This window comes from Falco peregrinus, chromosome 2, assembly GCF_023634155.1.
Source record: "Falco peregrinus isolate bFalPer1 chromosome 2, bFalPer1.pri, whole genome shotgun sequence".
Lineage (NCBI taxonomy): Eukaryota > Metazoa > Chordata > Aves > Falconiformes > Falconidae > Falco > Falco peregrinus.
Genome location: NC_073722.1, coordinates 94,733,160 through 94,748,699, shown reverse-complemented (window position 1 = coordinate 94,748,699; position 15,540 = coordinate 94,733,160). Strand labels below are relative to the sequence as shown.

General features: G+C 38.8%; 1 protein-coding gene across 3 annotated transcripts in view; it reads left to right on the top strand.

Annotated features, from left to right (window-relative positions):
* The window catches only part of PTPN11 (protein tyrosine phosphatase non-receptor type 11), a 30,748-nt gene extending 15,452 nt beyond the window's left edge, over positions 1-15,296 (top strand). For 2 of the 3 annotated variants that reach the window (XM_055794942.1, XM_055794940.1), the window contains 9 exons: positions 266-345; positions 472-630; positions 3,873-4,004; positions 4,901-5,055; positions 5,780-5,847; positions 6,499-6,650; positions 10,261-10,373; positions 10,600-10,701; positions 11,752-15,296. In XM_055794942.1, coding sequence (XP_055650917.1) covers positions 266-345; positions 472-630; positions 3,873-4,004; positions 4,901-5,055; positions 5,780-5,847; positions 6,499-6,650; positions 10,261-10,373; positions 10,600-10,669 — 929 coding nt within the window. In that variant the 3' untranslated portion in view covers positions 10,670-10,701; positions 11,752-15,296. The remainder of the gene's footprint in view (positions 1-265; positions 346-471; positions 631-3,872; positions 4,005-4,900; positions 5,056-5,779; positions 5,848-6,498; positions 6,651-10,260; positions 10,374-10,599; positions 10,702-11,751) is intronic. The other variant, XM_055794941.1, reaches the window with a different exon arrangement.
* The last annotated feature ends 244 nt before the right edge of the window (positions 15,297-15,540 follow it).

The window sequence follows — 15,540 nt, the reverse complement described above, 5'->3', positions numbered from 1 at the left end:
ATTAGTGCTTGACTGTCCATGCACTCATGAATTACTAGGAGGCATGAACACTTATTTTGATCTAGCTTGTTATGAATTGGCCGCTTGTTTTAAGAAATGGCAAACAAGGAAAGGTTAAATATTCTAGCCACTAATTTATTAAGTTTGATAACTTAATAGCTTCTGGTAGCAGTAAGAAATGGTCCTGTCTGTGGGATATTTAAAAATAGCTGTGTGTTCATAACTGTAGGATTCAAGTGCTTAACATTCATATATGTTCTTCCAGTTGACCATACCAGAGTTGTTCTACATGATGGTGATCCAAATGAACCTGTTTCAGACTATATCAATGCTAATATTATTATGGTGAGTATACTCCTACCTATAGGAGCCTTGTTGGCACAGCCCATGTCTACTTTTCAACACACTTACCTAAATCCAGGTTAGTCTTGTAAGGGTTTGTCACCATTTTTTAATTTTTTTCTTCTCCAGCCTGAGTTTGAAACCAAGTGCAACAACTCAAAGCCAAAAAAAAGCTACATTGCTACTCAAGGTTGCCTGCAGAATACAGTGAATGACTTTTGGAGGATGGTGTTCCAGGAGAATTCTCGAGTTATTGTTATGACAACAAAAGAAGTTGAAAGAGGAAAGGTAAAAACAGACCCTCAAACTGGCCTTGGGAAAGGTCATGACATTTGAATGCAAGTAAGGACTAAATTGACTTGGTTATATTGATTTATATGCTGAAATCTGGTGTGCCACAACTGTCTTTGGAGACCTGGAAGGTGCTGAGTGTCCTTTTTTATTGGTGCCTGTGGGAATTGAGGGTGTACTTTCAAAAGACATCAGATGTCCCTTTTTTAAGGGCTGACTGATTAAATTTTAGCTACTGAATGTGAATCTGTGTATCTTAAAATTACTCAGGGTATGAGGCACTGGAATGTGAGGTACAGCCAAACAGGCATTCTGCGTATTTTAAGGGGTAAACTCTCTGTTTCTTCAACAAAAGTATTGCCATTTATTTTAGTTTACCAAGCCTGTATAGACTTTACTGGAAAAGTATAATTGTGGGACTTTATAAGAATGAATGTAGATGATATTGCTTCTTACCTAAAAATGACAATATCATGTGAAAGTTGTTGCCCCAGATTCATCTTATTTGAATCACATTTACTAGACTATTAGAATGCTATTCTGTCTTCTGACTTTACTTTTTGTGCTTGAATTTGGTAACATTCTTATGTGCTGAGCCAGTGATTATGGCTGAAACTGTACCTGGTTAGGAATCCCCCAGCCAGGTGTGATTTAGCACTTTTATTCCTGAAGTCAGGTCCTTGCCTTTGACTGCCTTGTTCTGTGTGAACACAGCTGCCTGTTCAGCCTCAGTGATCTGCAACTCCCTTGTGAACTGCTCTGGCAGTATCTAATGCTCTGAAAGACGAAATTTTGTATCCCAAGATACAAAGGATCTTGTAATTTTGTAAAGAGGAAATGGTCTATCCCAAGAACCTCCATTTTACCTTTTAAGTACGGAGATTTTATCTTATTCACTGTCTTCTGGCAAATCTGAGGCTATTACTTTGTTACTGGGTTCTAATGACACATGGCAGGAAAGAATAGGAAATAGTTGAATACCGATATTCTGGCAATGGTCACATGCTGCTTTCTGTGTATAGTATAGTTTTATCTTTGGAATGTGTTGTTTCTGATCTTTTTTCTGTTTGGTAAAATAAATTTCTCTTTTTCCACATGCCATTGTCCACCTTTTTCATTTATCTGATGATCTGTTTCTGACTGGAAAGCTGTTATCTTGTTAGATGAGCATCACTTTTGAAAAAAATTGAATTGAAAGTATAATATTTTTCTGCAGGTGACAGATAATTGCAGGGGTTCCTTACCACTGCCACAAAAATAGAGGCTTTGTGAACAGTACTGCAGACAAATAGCAGTAGATTTTATGGGCTTCTCTTCCTAATGTAGGTGTCAAAGCTGTCACTGGTGGTGTTTGTAGAAACGATTAGACTCTGTCTTGTGGATTTTTTTAGGCTTTGTAAACTTCTGCCCATTCACCAACCTTATAAAGGGCCATGATTTGTGTTTCCTTCCTAACAATGCATTGAAGGAGGGAGAAGCTGCCTCTTTCCAGTGACTTTCCTTTTAGATCTTTCTCTTGGAAGAAGAGAAATAAAATCTGGGGTTATTTTGGAAGAGTTGAATTGAATACACCTCCTCTTTGGTTTTTTCCTTCTTTTTTTATAATAACCTTCTGAATGGGCTGTGCTCCTCTGCAGTTTCTCCACGATTCTTTCTAAATTTTGCTAAGCCTGTTTTCTGTGCTCTGGCTGTATAGAACATCTTAAAGTCTGATTACTTAATCAGTGCTGCACACATTAATTTTTTTTTCCTATTTGTTTTGGTTTTATTTTTGGTTTTTTGTTGTTTTCTTGAGATGCCTATTTCACTTCTTCAAGAATTGCAAATAACAGTAGTCCTGATATAAAACAAAAGCTTTTTATCTCAGGCCAAGATGCTTTCAGATCTCCAGGAAGGAGAGAAACCTCTGCATCAGAAATGACTTCCAGAGCACATTGCCTAAGGAAGTGAGGAACTAGAAACATCTTGGATTTGCATAGAGTTCTGAATATGCTTCAGCATGCACTGTAGAAGCAGCAAATACTTAGAATTAAAATAGTGGTGTTTTGGAGGCAGTCCAACAAGCCAATAATATATGCATCCCCTCTATCAGATTAAAGCTTATTTTAATATCATGTGTTACTGTTCAGACCTGCCATACCAACTGCTGTTATGTTCAGAATTCTGTATTGAAACTGCAAGTTATGTCGACATATACCAAGATCAGTTTAGCTTCTACCCTTTTGGAGATGACAGGGAAAGAAGGGCAAAAGTAACGGGAAAGCATCTTGTTGCCTAAGTAGGCTGGAAAGCATGTGTTCAATCATCTCTTACTCTGTCTTGTGTTGGCAGAAGGAACTTCCTTGTTGCTGTTTTGTCATAAATATGCAGCAGTAACTGCAAATAGGAAATGTTTCTCTGTAGTACTTGGTGTTTGGTCTGCATTTGTTATTGCTGGAAGGTGCACCTGTATACCCACTATAATTTCTCATTTGATACTGGGTGGACCTGTATCGTATTCACGGGCTGACAGGAGCTGCTTTTTCCTGAACTGTCGCAAGAACAAAATCAAAGTAGTAATAGGTGAATCTTTTCCTCAGTGGATGGAATATATCCCATCTAAGATAAGCTTAAGAGAGAAGTAGCTCACCTAAAGCTCTGTGTTTCAGAAGCTATAGACACACAAGGCTTCAGTCCTCTGCCACCGGGAGCGATTCTTTGTTGCTTTGGTGATTGAATTGGAGAGCTGTGTTAGCCCTTTCTGCTCTACGTGATGAAAAAGCAAGCATCTAGGTTTCATTTCTGCTAAAAATGCCTTACACCTTTGACTTGTATTTATTTTGCAGCCAGTTGTGTTTTGGTAGTAGAATAGCCTGTAAGTCTACAGCATTCCACTGGAAATTCTCAGTATTTTGAAAGTATTTGGGTGGAGGTACAAGCAACAGTGTTTTAATCTCTGGGATTTGAAGCTATCAAGGCAAAGCAGTTACTAAGATGATCGTGAAAGCTGCTGAAAGGAGAGATTGCCTGTACTTGTTTGTCTGAAATCACCCAGTGTTTGTTGTGGGGAAGAGAAACTTCCCCCTAAAACATGTTACCTTGTCAGCTAGCTGTCCAGTTGGCGCTTGTGATTGTCCTCCATGTATTCAGGAATGAAAGCTTCAGAAATGTTTGTTAATCAGTTTACTAACCAGACTTTCTTCTTACTGATTTGCTCCATTTTAAAAATGTTGTTTATTTATTTGTTTTAAATCTTGCAGAGTAAGTGTGTCAAGTATTGGCCTGATGAATATTCCCTGAAGGAGTATGGTGTTATGCGTGTTAGGAATGTTAAGGAGAGCGCAGCACATGATTACACACTAAGAGAACTTAAGCTTTCTAAAGTTGGGCAGGTAAGTATGTTAGTAACTTTGCTTTTAATTTAGGTTGCAGATCACAAAAAATGTGCAGAAATAGACTGTTTCTTTGCAGTCAATAAAAGGACTAAGAGATTAATAAATTGAGCCCTGTCTCTTTCTTTGAAGCCTCAGATTCAGTTCCATACATCTTTCTCTTTGTCCTTGGGATAATTGAAGATCCTTATACCTAAGGACTTTTTGGCAGAAGATGCACAGCTGCGGGGCTTTGAGGAAATCTGGAAAGAGGGACAATGCTTTTAAGTAATGACACTTAAGTCTAGTTAGGCATTTGCTCCCTTTCATGGAGATGGTAGCACAAGAAGAAAATGGTTATGTGTGGTTCCAGTATGCAGAAAGAATACCTAAGAGAAGGAATACAAAGGATGAGGAGGGAAACAGTTAACTAGTGTGGAAATAGCATTTTCTTGTTAAGAACCAGTTTGGATCAGGGTGCAAAATGAGTTGTGTAAGAAGCAAGTAATCAGGATGTATTAGATTAGTATGTCCATGGGATGGAACTGAGTGGAAAGAAGTGTGTAAGGTGAGTGCCACTAGGTATTGATGATGAGTATGACAGATGAAAGTCCCTTGTTGTTGGTCACCCCCAGATGGGACTTTGCTATGGCTTCTAAAGCTGAAGATGGGAATGTTCTTGGAAACAACTGCATGAGAAAGAGGGAGCTGAGGAAGCAGGTGGTGTGATTGACCTGTCAGGCCAGGAAGAACTCTTTAACTTGTTTCCTTCTTTATAAGAGTTGTGGTGCTGTGGATACTGAGCAGCAGGTTGGATATGCCACCTTCTGATTGGATTCAACTTTGCCACATAAGTGCTTTTAGCTGAATTTTGATCTGAAGGATTTTGTTTTCATGTGTTGGCATCTTCCTTCCAGGGGAACACAGAGAGAACAGTCTGGCAATATCACTTCAGAACTTGGCCTGATCATGGAGTTCCAAGTGACCCTGGTGGTGTACTAGACTTCCTAGAGGAGGTGCACCATAAGCAGGAGAGCATTTCTGATGCAGGACCAGTTGTGGTCCACTGCAGGTATGGTGATGCACTATGCCTCTCCTGCTACTACTGTCTGTACTTGTGGAGTTCTGTTGGATCCCTTTTGGCTTGGTTTGTTGGGTTGTTTTTTGTGGTGGGGGGAGCTGAAAACTTTAAAAGATGACAGCTTTCCCTGAGAACTACTCAGACTTGGATTTGTCAAGATGTTTGTGCTTTCTGTTTTGCCAAAGGTTATACCTAGATAGGTGTGAAACGGTTATGTTCAAAGCAGGCTTTCTTGAGTACGCACGTCTTTATGAATAAGAATTTCTGATGCTGTATGAGAAGGTGGTACTTCTTTAGTACTTCTATGAGAAGGTGTGTGAGAAGGCTTGGCTAGATACATTTCAGGTGTAGGATCATGGAAATTATAGTATCCCATCCCACCTCCTGTGAGTAGTCTCCCCTTGGTCTTGACTTATAAATGAGATGCATTTTGTAACATTTATAAATGGTAGATCTGACCTTGTAGTTTGATTATTATTTTTTTTTCTTATTCAAGGACATTAATAAATGCTGAGGTACAGAATTGCTGTTATGACTTTGTCTCTTCCATGTTAAGTTGAATAGGTCTCTAGTTACTTTTGACTGTGTGGCTTGGTTTAACTGGATATAATTTGGAAGTTTAATGTCTCTTGATGTTAGACTCATACTTGGACTGCTGCTTTGCTGTCTGTTCAGAAAGAAAAAAGCGATTAACTTTTTTTCCCCCTTTTTACAGTGCTGGGATTGGGCGAACAGGAACTTTCATTGTGATTGATATTCTTATTGACATAATCAGAGAAAAAGGTAGGTTCCCCCCACTTTTATTTTCCTGTGGGATGTTGACAGATACATCATGGTAAAACAACGGGAGTGTTGGCAGAATAGAGAGATTCTAGTGATGCTACAAACTAGGTGTGTATGTTTGGCATAGAAGGGACTCTCTCATTCCTCCTAACTTAGCTGTAATCAAAGTGCTGAAACCCTGCTCCAGTTCAGCATAATGAACACCTTCAACTGAGGATTAGCCAGGAGTCTGATAATATTTTTCTTCTTATTATTTATTTTTCTATTTTTCTTTCGAAATCATTAATGTGTGTGGCTGTTGAAGTACTCATGCATGCTGAATTCGAGTAACTTGTTTTCAGTGTTGTGTTTATGCATAAACTGCCATAAACACTAACTCAGCACGTATGTTGAGCTAGGTTGCATTTTAAAGTGGTCTTGAAAGAGTGGAAGTGATGCAGTTTTCTCCTCCAGGACAGCTTTCCATGTTACGCTACAGTTCTACAGATCTGGGTATTAGTAGTCAAGGATGAATTCTCAGTGTTAAATGTTAGCAATCTCGCTTATTGCAAGATGATTCAACTACACTGTGTTTTGCTGGAATATGAGACCAATCTCTCCTCCAAAGACAGTTTATTTTACTGTTCTTAACATTGTGGTGATTCTCCCTAGGTGTGGACTGTGATATTGATGTTCCAAAGACCATTCAGATGGTGAGATCACAGCGGTCAGGAATGGTTCAGACAGAAGCACAGTATAGATTTATTTACATGGCAGTACAGCACTACATTGAAACGCTACAGCGCAGAATTGAAGAGGAGCAGGTATATTTGTCCTAAGTATAAAATGTTACATAGGAACACGTTATCATTTGAACATAGAGCAGAGTTGCTCATTTGCTGCCTGTGACTTTTGGAGGCATGATTGCTGATTGTATAACCAATGCATCGTGAAGAGGCTGGGTCTGTAACCTTTTAACCCTCTTCAGAGAAGTTAGCCCGTGTTTCAAATCATTATGCTTATGAGTTACTTGAACTATCAGGTAGAATTAGAAAACTGTAAAATACCAGCAGTGTGTTTGGCTGCTGGCAGCATAAGAAAATCAGCAGTTCGAGAGCCTTCTGCATGTGACTGTATCTAGTGCTGGTTTACTTCCCATGAAAGTTCTTGCATGTATGGGTTCCCGTCCTTCCTGTCCCCCAGTCCCTGCATCCCAGATCTCAAATTTCTTTCATATTATCTGGTTTTCTGTGCAAGAAGAATAAAAGATAAGACACTCTTAATTAGTGCAGAACCTTGTACTCCATTGTTTTAAAGACATTTCAAATCTGTTTCTAAAGTATGATAATCAAATTCAAATGCTAGTCACTGTAATGCCAATTTTGGAGTCTTAAATTACATGTTTATTAGTAAGAGGTAAGTATATTGGACTGAAGGATTGAGTGCGGAGATCCTGCAGTACAGCGTCCAACAAAAAGCAGTTAGAGGAGTGATTTGGTGTGGTAAGATGAGAAAAGTTTTGGAATATGTGGTGACAACCACAAGACCTTCATCTTACTCTTTGTGTTTACAACTTGAGTGCAATGAGTTCTTACAGTGTTTTACGGAAGTTACCTCGTTTTGTAATAAAGAACTGACATTCTACTCACTGTTGCTTTCGTTTGCTGCCCTAACCTCGTCATCTGGGATTTTTATCTTTTTGTTTCAGAATTTCAATCTCTCTCCTTCTGCAGCTGGCTTGTTGCTCAGAAGGAGATAAACCCACACAACTGATCACGCAGATGTGGGGAGCTGTGTGGTTAGTGCAGCGCCAGGTGTGAGATGTTATCCCTATTTAGAGATGGAGTGTGCCAGCTTGGGCTTGGCACTCTTGTGTGGCTTCTAGCTGCTTTGGAGTGTGGCAGAGCTTATTTTATATTTGCCTACATGATGTAGATGTGCTGTTCAGCAGAGAGGAGAGAGACTTTATTCTTCTCCCCAGGACAGCTGTTGTGTGCTGTGATGGTGATTAGACACAAAGTGAGGAACAAGAAATCCCTCAGGTGTACTTTTTTTCCTGGCTTTGTTGTCTCACTTCACCTTAAAGCTGCTTCATATCTCTGTCTGTAATTATGCAAGCCTTGTATCCTCAGCTTTTTGAATATGGTCTCTTTCTGCTGCTGCCATTTACAAGCAGATCTGGAACTCTCTCTTGGTTGTTGTAATGGGTTTTGGATAGTATTTTGATGTTGTTTGGAGCAGTGTATTTCTCCTATGGTGATGAGGTGCAGTTAGTGGTGTTTCATCCTCTGTTCTGTTACTAGCCCAGAAGGCACAGGTGTGAAAGTTTAAGAAATTGGAAATGGCACACTGATTTACTTCAGGAGGCCTTGACCTATAACTAGGGCTAGTGGCAGCTGTAGGAGTAAAACAATACAGAATTTCTCAAGACAAAAGCAAAGCTTTGTGGTAACTGTAAGAACTAATATCCTGAAAAAAACTTGTGAACGCTTCAAAGCATGTTTTGATAGAACAGAAAAAAAACTGGCCAAGTAGTAGAATGGTGTGCAGAACACTTGAATTTCACCCCAATAAGATAGTTTTTCAAAACACAGCGTTTCATTCCCGAACTAACTTCAGGAACTTTCTTCTCTGTGCTTGCTTTAGTTGCAGTTGCAAACAATGGAAGTTGGAAAAAAAAACCCTGAAGTCCGTTAGGGCACCTCTGTAAGAAACAATATGAGGTCATGCTCTCTGCTTTTCAATCTGAGTGAACACAGGGCAGCTCCGATAAGAAATTAGGTAGTCATGTTAGCTAGCCTGTTGTCATCCAACTTGGGACCAGTTGGACTGAAGAAGTGGATATGTGCATAGCTGCCCCCGTTCACCTAGATATGCTTGCTTTTTCTTTGTATTCAGGAAAGAATTTCCCTGCTCTGCTAGCCTTCCCTCTCCCACTGCAATGTTGAGAGCCTCGAGATTTCATAGTTAAGTGTTGTGTTAAATATTGCCTGTCATCTTACAAGTGTAGAAGAAAAGCAAAGTGAATTTGTTTTAGTGGTTTTTCTTTTTTTCCCCTGTGGAAATGTGTATATTCACTTACATCTAGGAAACAAGTAGTTCTTACCACATTTCTATTACTCTGAATTAGAAGGGATAATTACAGTGAATTAAGCAGAAGGAAGGGAAGCCAGATATCTATTTTTTCTTGGCTTGTTTTGTCTGTTTCAGTCAGCTTAAGTAATAGAAGAACTGACTGATTCTTTTTGAATTGCTTTTACTGTACAGTACATCTGTAACTTGAATCATCACATAGTTTGGGGGAGTGGGCAGTGGAAATCAAGCCCTAATTTTGGGCTTCAGAATATTATTGGCAGGTGAGAGTTGTGTAGCCATAACTGTAGAATGCAGCAGAGTTTGAATCTTTGTGTTTTGTTTAAACCTTATTTTCTTAGCATTCACCTTCTAGGTAATTGATCTGGACTGGTAGTCTATTTGAAAGTGATTTGTCAGGAGTAGGTAGCAGGCTGAGTGGGAAGAAGTTCAGTACAATAACAGAACAAGTTGAGCAAGTTTCAGAAGGCTGTCTTGGAAAAACTTCAACGTACATTGCTATACAGAGCGTTCTTAAGGGAAACTCAGCAGCCAGAACTCCCCAGAGGCTCTGACAGCCTCTGTTGTGAGATCGATTCAGGCCAGTTATTTAGTACTTGTTCGAACATTTTAAAAAAAACACACCAACAAACAAACAAAACCAAAACAAACACCCACCCCCCCAAAACCCATTACCCTCTAAAACTTTAAAGTGAGGCTTTAATTTGTATGTGTGTGTTGTGAACGTTTGTCTTGAGAAGGGAGAAAGCCGTATCCCCTTTCCTTCCTAGTGTAGCTTTGCTTGCTGGAGCCTTCAGTAGCTTTAGATGAATGCCAGCACGATTGGCTGCAGCTTGTAACATATGCTGCAGAATACAAATAACAGCTTGGGTTCTTTTTATATCAAACCTAATGGGCTAAGATGTTATTTTATTAGAGATCTTGCAAACAACGTTGTTACTCATTTGGCCACATCTCCAAGCTGGAAATAAGGTCAGTGGGAAGCCCACTGGCTGATACTGTCTATTAAAGAATGAAGTGTGGTTTCTTCTGCCAAGTAAGATGAAGATTGCGTATGAGTGCTGGTTCACAAGGTTGGTATGTTCTGCTGGAGATTGTAGTGGAAAGGGGAATACTGAAAAGTGGGGCTCTTAGGTCTTGTAACCAATAACTACAGCCAATCTTTAGGTCTTATCCATTTTGTGTGTGTTACCTACAGAACTGAGTTCTCTTCTCCTCTTAGCCAAATCTTTCTAATAAAACCATACACAGTTAGATACACATGTAATTTCTGCAGTGCTTCAGTGATTGTTTTCTATTACTAATTCATATTCTGGCTTTTTGTTGTGTTTTGCTTCACAGAAGAGTAAGAGAAAAGGTCACGAATACACAAACATTAAATATTCTTTATCGGACCAGACAGGTGGGGATCAGAGCCCTCTTCCACCCTGTACCCCAACTCCAACGTGTCCAGAGTAAGTTCGCTTCTGTTGTTAGTGTGTAAGTTTTGAACTGTAGTAACTAATCTTCAGAGACCTTGAATGAGAACGAGTTATCACAGCAACTGCCCTAGACTGTTGCTCTCTGCTTTGCTCTTAAAATAAATGGAGCAAAATAAATTGTCACTGAATTACATTGTGTGTACAAATAGGGTTTTCTCCAACTAGATTTTTTGGACTGTAAATATTTGTTTCATTTCAGAATGAGAGAAGATAGTGCTAGAGTATATGAAAATGTGGGACTGATGCAACAGCAAAAAAGTTTCAGATGAGAAGATGTACAGAGACTTCCATGCAAAGGCAGGTACGTGTGTTCAGGAGTGAGTGTGCATGTCCAGCCTGGAGTTGTGGTGCCTGGAGAAAATGTACACAAAACCAAACTGTGAGAAGAACTATAGGAAGGACTTTCTAATGCCCAAACCACATGTAATCTATCCCCCTTAGGATGTTTAAATTCCAGAAGCTAATTGAGTTTCATCTATGCCTACCTTTTCGAAACAATGTGGAATATTAGCTTGGTAGTTTGGCCTTTGTTCTCGTGTCCTGACTCACCAGTGATGTAAGTTGGAAGTCTTTATTATTGAGGAGACTGAAATTCTGCATGCTAGCAAAAGATGAGTAGCAACTACAGCCTAAATTTTCCATGTCTTAAAAGTGATTGTTGCTCTTGGTTGACGACAAGGATTTGTGTGCAGCTAAAGCGATTCAAAGAACACTTAATCTCATGTTCAGCCTCATAAAAGACGTGATGAGCAAAGCTACTGCTGTGCCTGTGTGGTGTGAGCAGTTGGTGTACTATTGTTGTTCTACTAGTAAAAATTAAATCCTTGCTTTTGCTTGGAGAGAAGCCTGTAGATTCTCTTCGTTGTATTTTAAATATCTGTTATAATTTTGTTCTTGCAATCAGACAACTGTGTATGTATATAGGCTATTAGCTCATAAATTTATCTGATACTTTGGTTAATAGGCTGTAAATACAGCAAAGGGATACTTTCGAATTTAAGGTGTCTTTAGTCATTAACTTCTTTTGGATTCTAATCTAAAGCCTTCTGTCATCTTTCCCTCTTGTGTTTTTAAAGACCTCAGAAATCCTATTTTCCCTTTTCCATTTGGTAACTGTAAATGTGTTTTATCCATTTAAATGTCCAGGGACCTTCTCCAAGTTTGTGCACGATCTCAGCTTCTATTGCCAAAGTACCACACAGTTTATAAGCAGGGTTTGAGACTTTTGGTTGAGTCTGAGGGTTTTTTATGTCAAAACCGAGTACTTCTGTATAATGTCAGAATAAAAAATAACTGCTGGGGATTTTTTTTCCTAAATACTTTTTCATTTTCTTCTCCCTTCTTTTCCCAGAAATGAATATGGTTTTTAAAAAGGTCAAGAAAGAGATGGAAGAAGCTTCACATGAACGGTGAACTCTGAGGGCTTGGTACCTTTTTATTTACGGTTTTAATCCTTCAACAGTAGGCAAAACTTAAGACCATCTAAAGATTGTTTATATCTCTTCTCTCCAGTACCTGATTTACAATTGCTCATTTTCCAAATAAACGGAAATCCTTTCTACAATGTAGACAACTACTTTGTAGAGACAGTTTTGAATCCCGCAAACTGTTGGATTGTCATCCATTTGGTTTTTAAATAGTATTTTTGTTTCACAGTATGGCTATTAGTTGGTTTGTTTTTTTCCTTTATTTGAGCCGTTGTGGGATTTTATTTTATGGTGGGGTGGGCTGGGGTGGTGGGAGAGCAATGATGTGGATAAATCCGTTACACTGATGTAAAATACTGATGGGAACAATACTTGATTGTTTGAAAACAATGGATCACCAGCGTGAATAGAATCAGCTACATGGTAAAATTAGTCCTAATACATTTCAAACTCGGACTGAGTTTCATAGGGGTGAGCAGTTATTGATATGAAGGTGCTTTTCGTGATAACTGGTGGCTTTGATCGCAACTTAGCTGAGTGGCTGGATGGGCTATTTTTGAGTAATTATGCAAGGTAGCCTTTACATCAAACAAGATTTCTTTTACATGATCTCTACCCAAAATAGAAATTTACTGTATCTCTCAAAAGACACAGTGGCCTAGTGGTTTGTGAGGACACTGTCTTTGTTAATTTGTCTGTCTTCATTAAGTAAGAGACTGAACTTGTAGAATTAAGGTATTCTAAAAAGTTGCATGATGACATCTTGACAGCATATTAAAAACAGTGAAACAAGTGAAACCCACTGTGCAGGCTGTTACTTTAGTATAAGGTTACCCTCTTCCCCTTCTGCTGGGGGAGGTGGAAGCTGTTGAGCCTTCTCTTGTTGTTTTTTTTTTAGTAAGGCCTTATGCTAGTGTAAGTGGCTAAATTCAAGTTTTGTGGGGAAAGCAGTGCATGGAAGTTAGCTATCCACTCAAATTGCCTTAGTTGAAAAGGGCAGCACGGGCAGCGAGGCCAGCAGGCTTGTCCTGGTTTGTTTCATCGGGCAGGAGTTTATTACCATTCCACCTGAAGTGCCTTTCAGAGCTGCATTGAATTTGCTGTCCCGATGCGATTAAAAATCCCGTTCACCTGAAACCACTTCTGATTGTTGTCAATGAGACAAAGTCCTCTTCTAGAGACTCTAGAAGGAAGAACTGCTGTTAAGCTGCCAGTTAATTGGGTTTCTTCACTTCGTTTGCTCTGGCCAATTATCTGGACCAGAAGTTCCCCTTGAAGCCATGAGCAGCTGCGTGTGTGCATTAATGGCAGGATCGGTCCCTGGCAGTGGGGGCCGGTGGTGTCTTACCTACATCTTTTCCCTGTGTTTAGGGGAGGTGGTTCTGTGACTGAAGTGGTGTTGAGGAATTATTGCCATTTTCATACAGCAGGCGCGGATGGTGAGCACTGCATTACACTGCTGTATGCAGGGGCGCAGGGCCGACGGCGTGGGGTTGTTGGCCTTACCGGTGAAATTATGCTAGAGCCTGGAATGTAATTAATGCAGCTTTGTGAAAGGTTAAGTGAGAGATTACATTACCTTTTCCTGAGAGTGCTTTGCAAAATCAAATATTTGAACATTTTGTTTGAACTGAATGAAGGTGCTTCTTTAAATGTTAAGCAGAATTTTGTTACTTTGCCTATTGTCCTTTCTGTCTTTTGATGCTTTGGGTTTGGTGTTGGTTTTTTTTAACTCCTGTCACCAGCATAACATACTATGTCTTTTAATGTCATAGCCTTATACTCTAGTCATAAATACTTACGCCCTTCCTAGACCTAAAATTTCTAGTCATGACGAGCAAGAAATCTGTTAATTTGGTAGTGAGATACCTACTCTGCATTGCCTGCTTTCTCTCCTGTCCCTATTTACAGCTTCATCCTGCCAAACAGGGATGTTGTAAGTGTTGGTATTTGTATAGAGCAATTGACAGCGATTAAATATTAGTCTAAAACTTAGTGCAGAGTTAGATAAATTCTGCACTTCATACGTTATAGCAAGGTGGAACGCATGTTCAGGTTTGGAGCTGTTCTGTACCAAACCGAGAAGTCAGGGGAAAAGTCAAGAGAAATGAGAGAAGGATCCTTAATGAATCTGAACTCAGTTATGAACTCAGTTAATGTGATGTGTCTTAAAAGATTGACCTGTATAAGCAGCAATCGGTTACATGGCCAATATAAAATTGCCTCTTATGACCTCTTTTAGCTGTTTAGAACATGCCACTGTAGGATTTTTTTTGTTTGGTTTTTTTTCTTGTAACCAGGGAATTCTTACTGCAGAATGTGTATTAATCCTGGGGAGCATACGGTGGAAGAATGTCAATGAGGGGGGAACAGAATCTGAAAGATTGTGAATAAATTCTCCTCTCTTAACTGAGGTGTTAGGCCCTGCTGAATACCAAAGGGGAGACCTTGCAAGATAAAATCTGTCTGCCTTTCGTGCACTGGCAAGAGAGGGATGATTCTTAAACTTTTTTTAAATTATTTTAAGCAATGGCTGGGGTTTATGACAGATGAAGCAAGAAAGAGAAATGTCCTTTGGATCAGGGGAGATAAGTCAATGTGGGTTTCATGTATTTCTAGTGAGTTTTTAGAGAATAAATTTTAAGCATTGATTTACAAGCTTTTGCTGTATCAATGGAATGGAAAAGGGATGCAGTTGTGAAGTGTTCTGTTGTAGAAGACTTTATACCACAAGGGAAACTTTAACCCGACTCCTAAGGCACAATAATTTATGCCAGCATGAATTTGCTGCAGACTTCATTTACTGAATGTTTTATAGCATACACTTTGATTTCAGCTAACTGTTGTTAGGACTGATTGGTTCTCCTATTAATCCTGACCAAACTTTACCTTTTCCTCTTAAGATATGTGTTTGAAACACAATTAACTAGGATGTGGCTAACGAAGTTATAAAACCTGTTTCGTTTTTTTTGTCGTAGGGATGAGAAAAATCACAGCTGGTACTAGGATGTGTTGTCAGATTTTGATTTTCTACCCGTAACTTCATTATTTCAAATTAATTTTTAATTTCTCCCTTTTAAATAGTGAAACATTATTAATAATTTCAAGCCTGTTTATTTATGACATTATTGTGATTATTTTTTTTGTTACAGTACTAAAGACTAATGAAAAAGGATCCTCTTATTAGGTGGAGTAGACCTTGCATTTATTTTTTTCCTGCAGTGTATGAAGTATTGTACCAGAGTATTAAATGAAATGTAATATTTTATTGAAAAATTTCTATCCTTTAAAAGGAATACATTTAGGATGTCATCAATTTGATGTGAATCATGTAAATGTTGATAATGCGCTGTTTATTATACATCTAGTGTTTCAAAAGCCTCACTTATTGCCTTTTGCCCACATACATTCTGTAGACCATTTACAATTGTCAAAATGTGACATTAAAATAATAGTTCATGTATAGAAATATTGGTGGTTGTCCATTGTTTTCTGTGCTGGTATTTATGGGTCTTAGTTCAGCTGCTCTGCTGGCTGCATTGTGATTTTTATTGCTGCAAAGCTATATTATCAGAAATACAAGCATATCTGTAAACATCAGAACTTCAAAAAAAAAAAAAGGGAAAAAAAGAAATAATAATAAAAAAAAAGAAATAAAAATCATTTTCTTAAGATGGTTTGTCAGTTACTCTGTTCTCCAGCTGCAGTCAGAA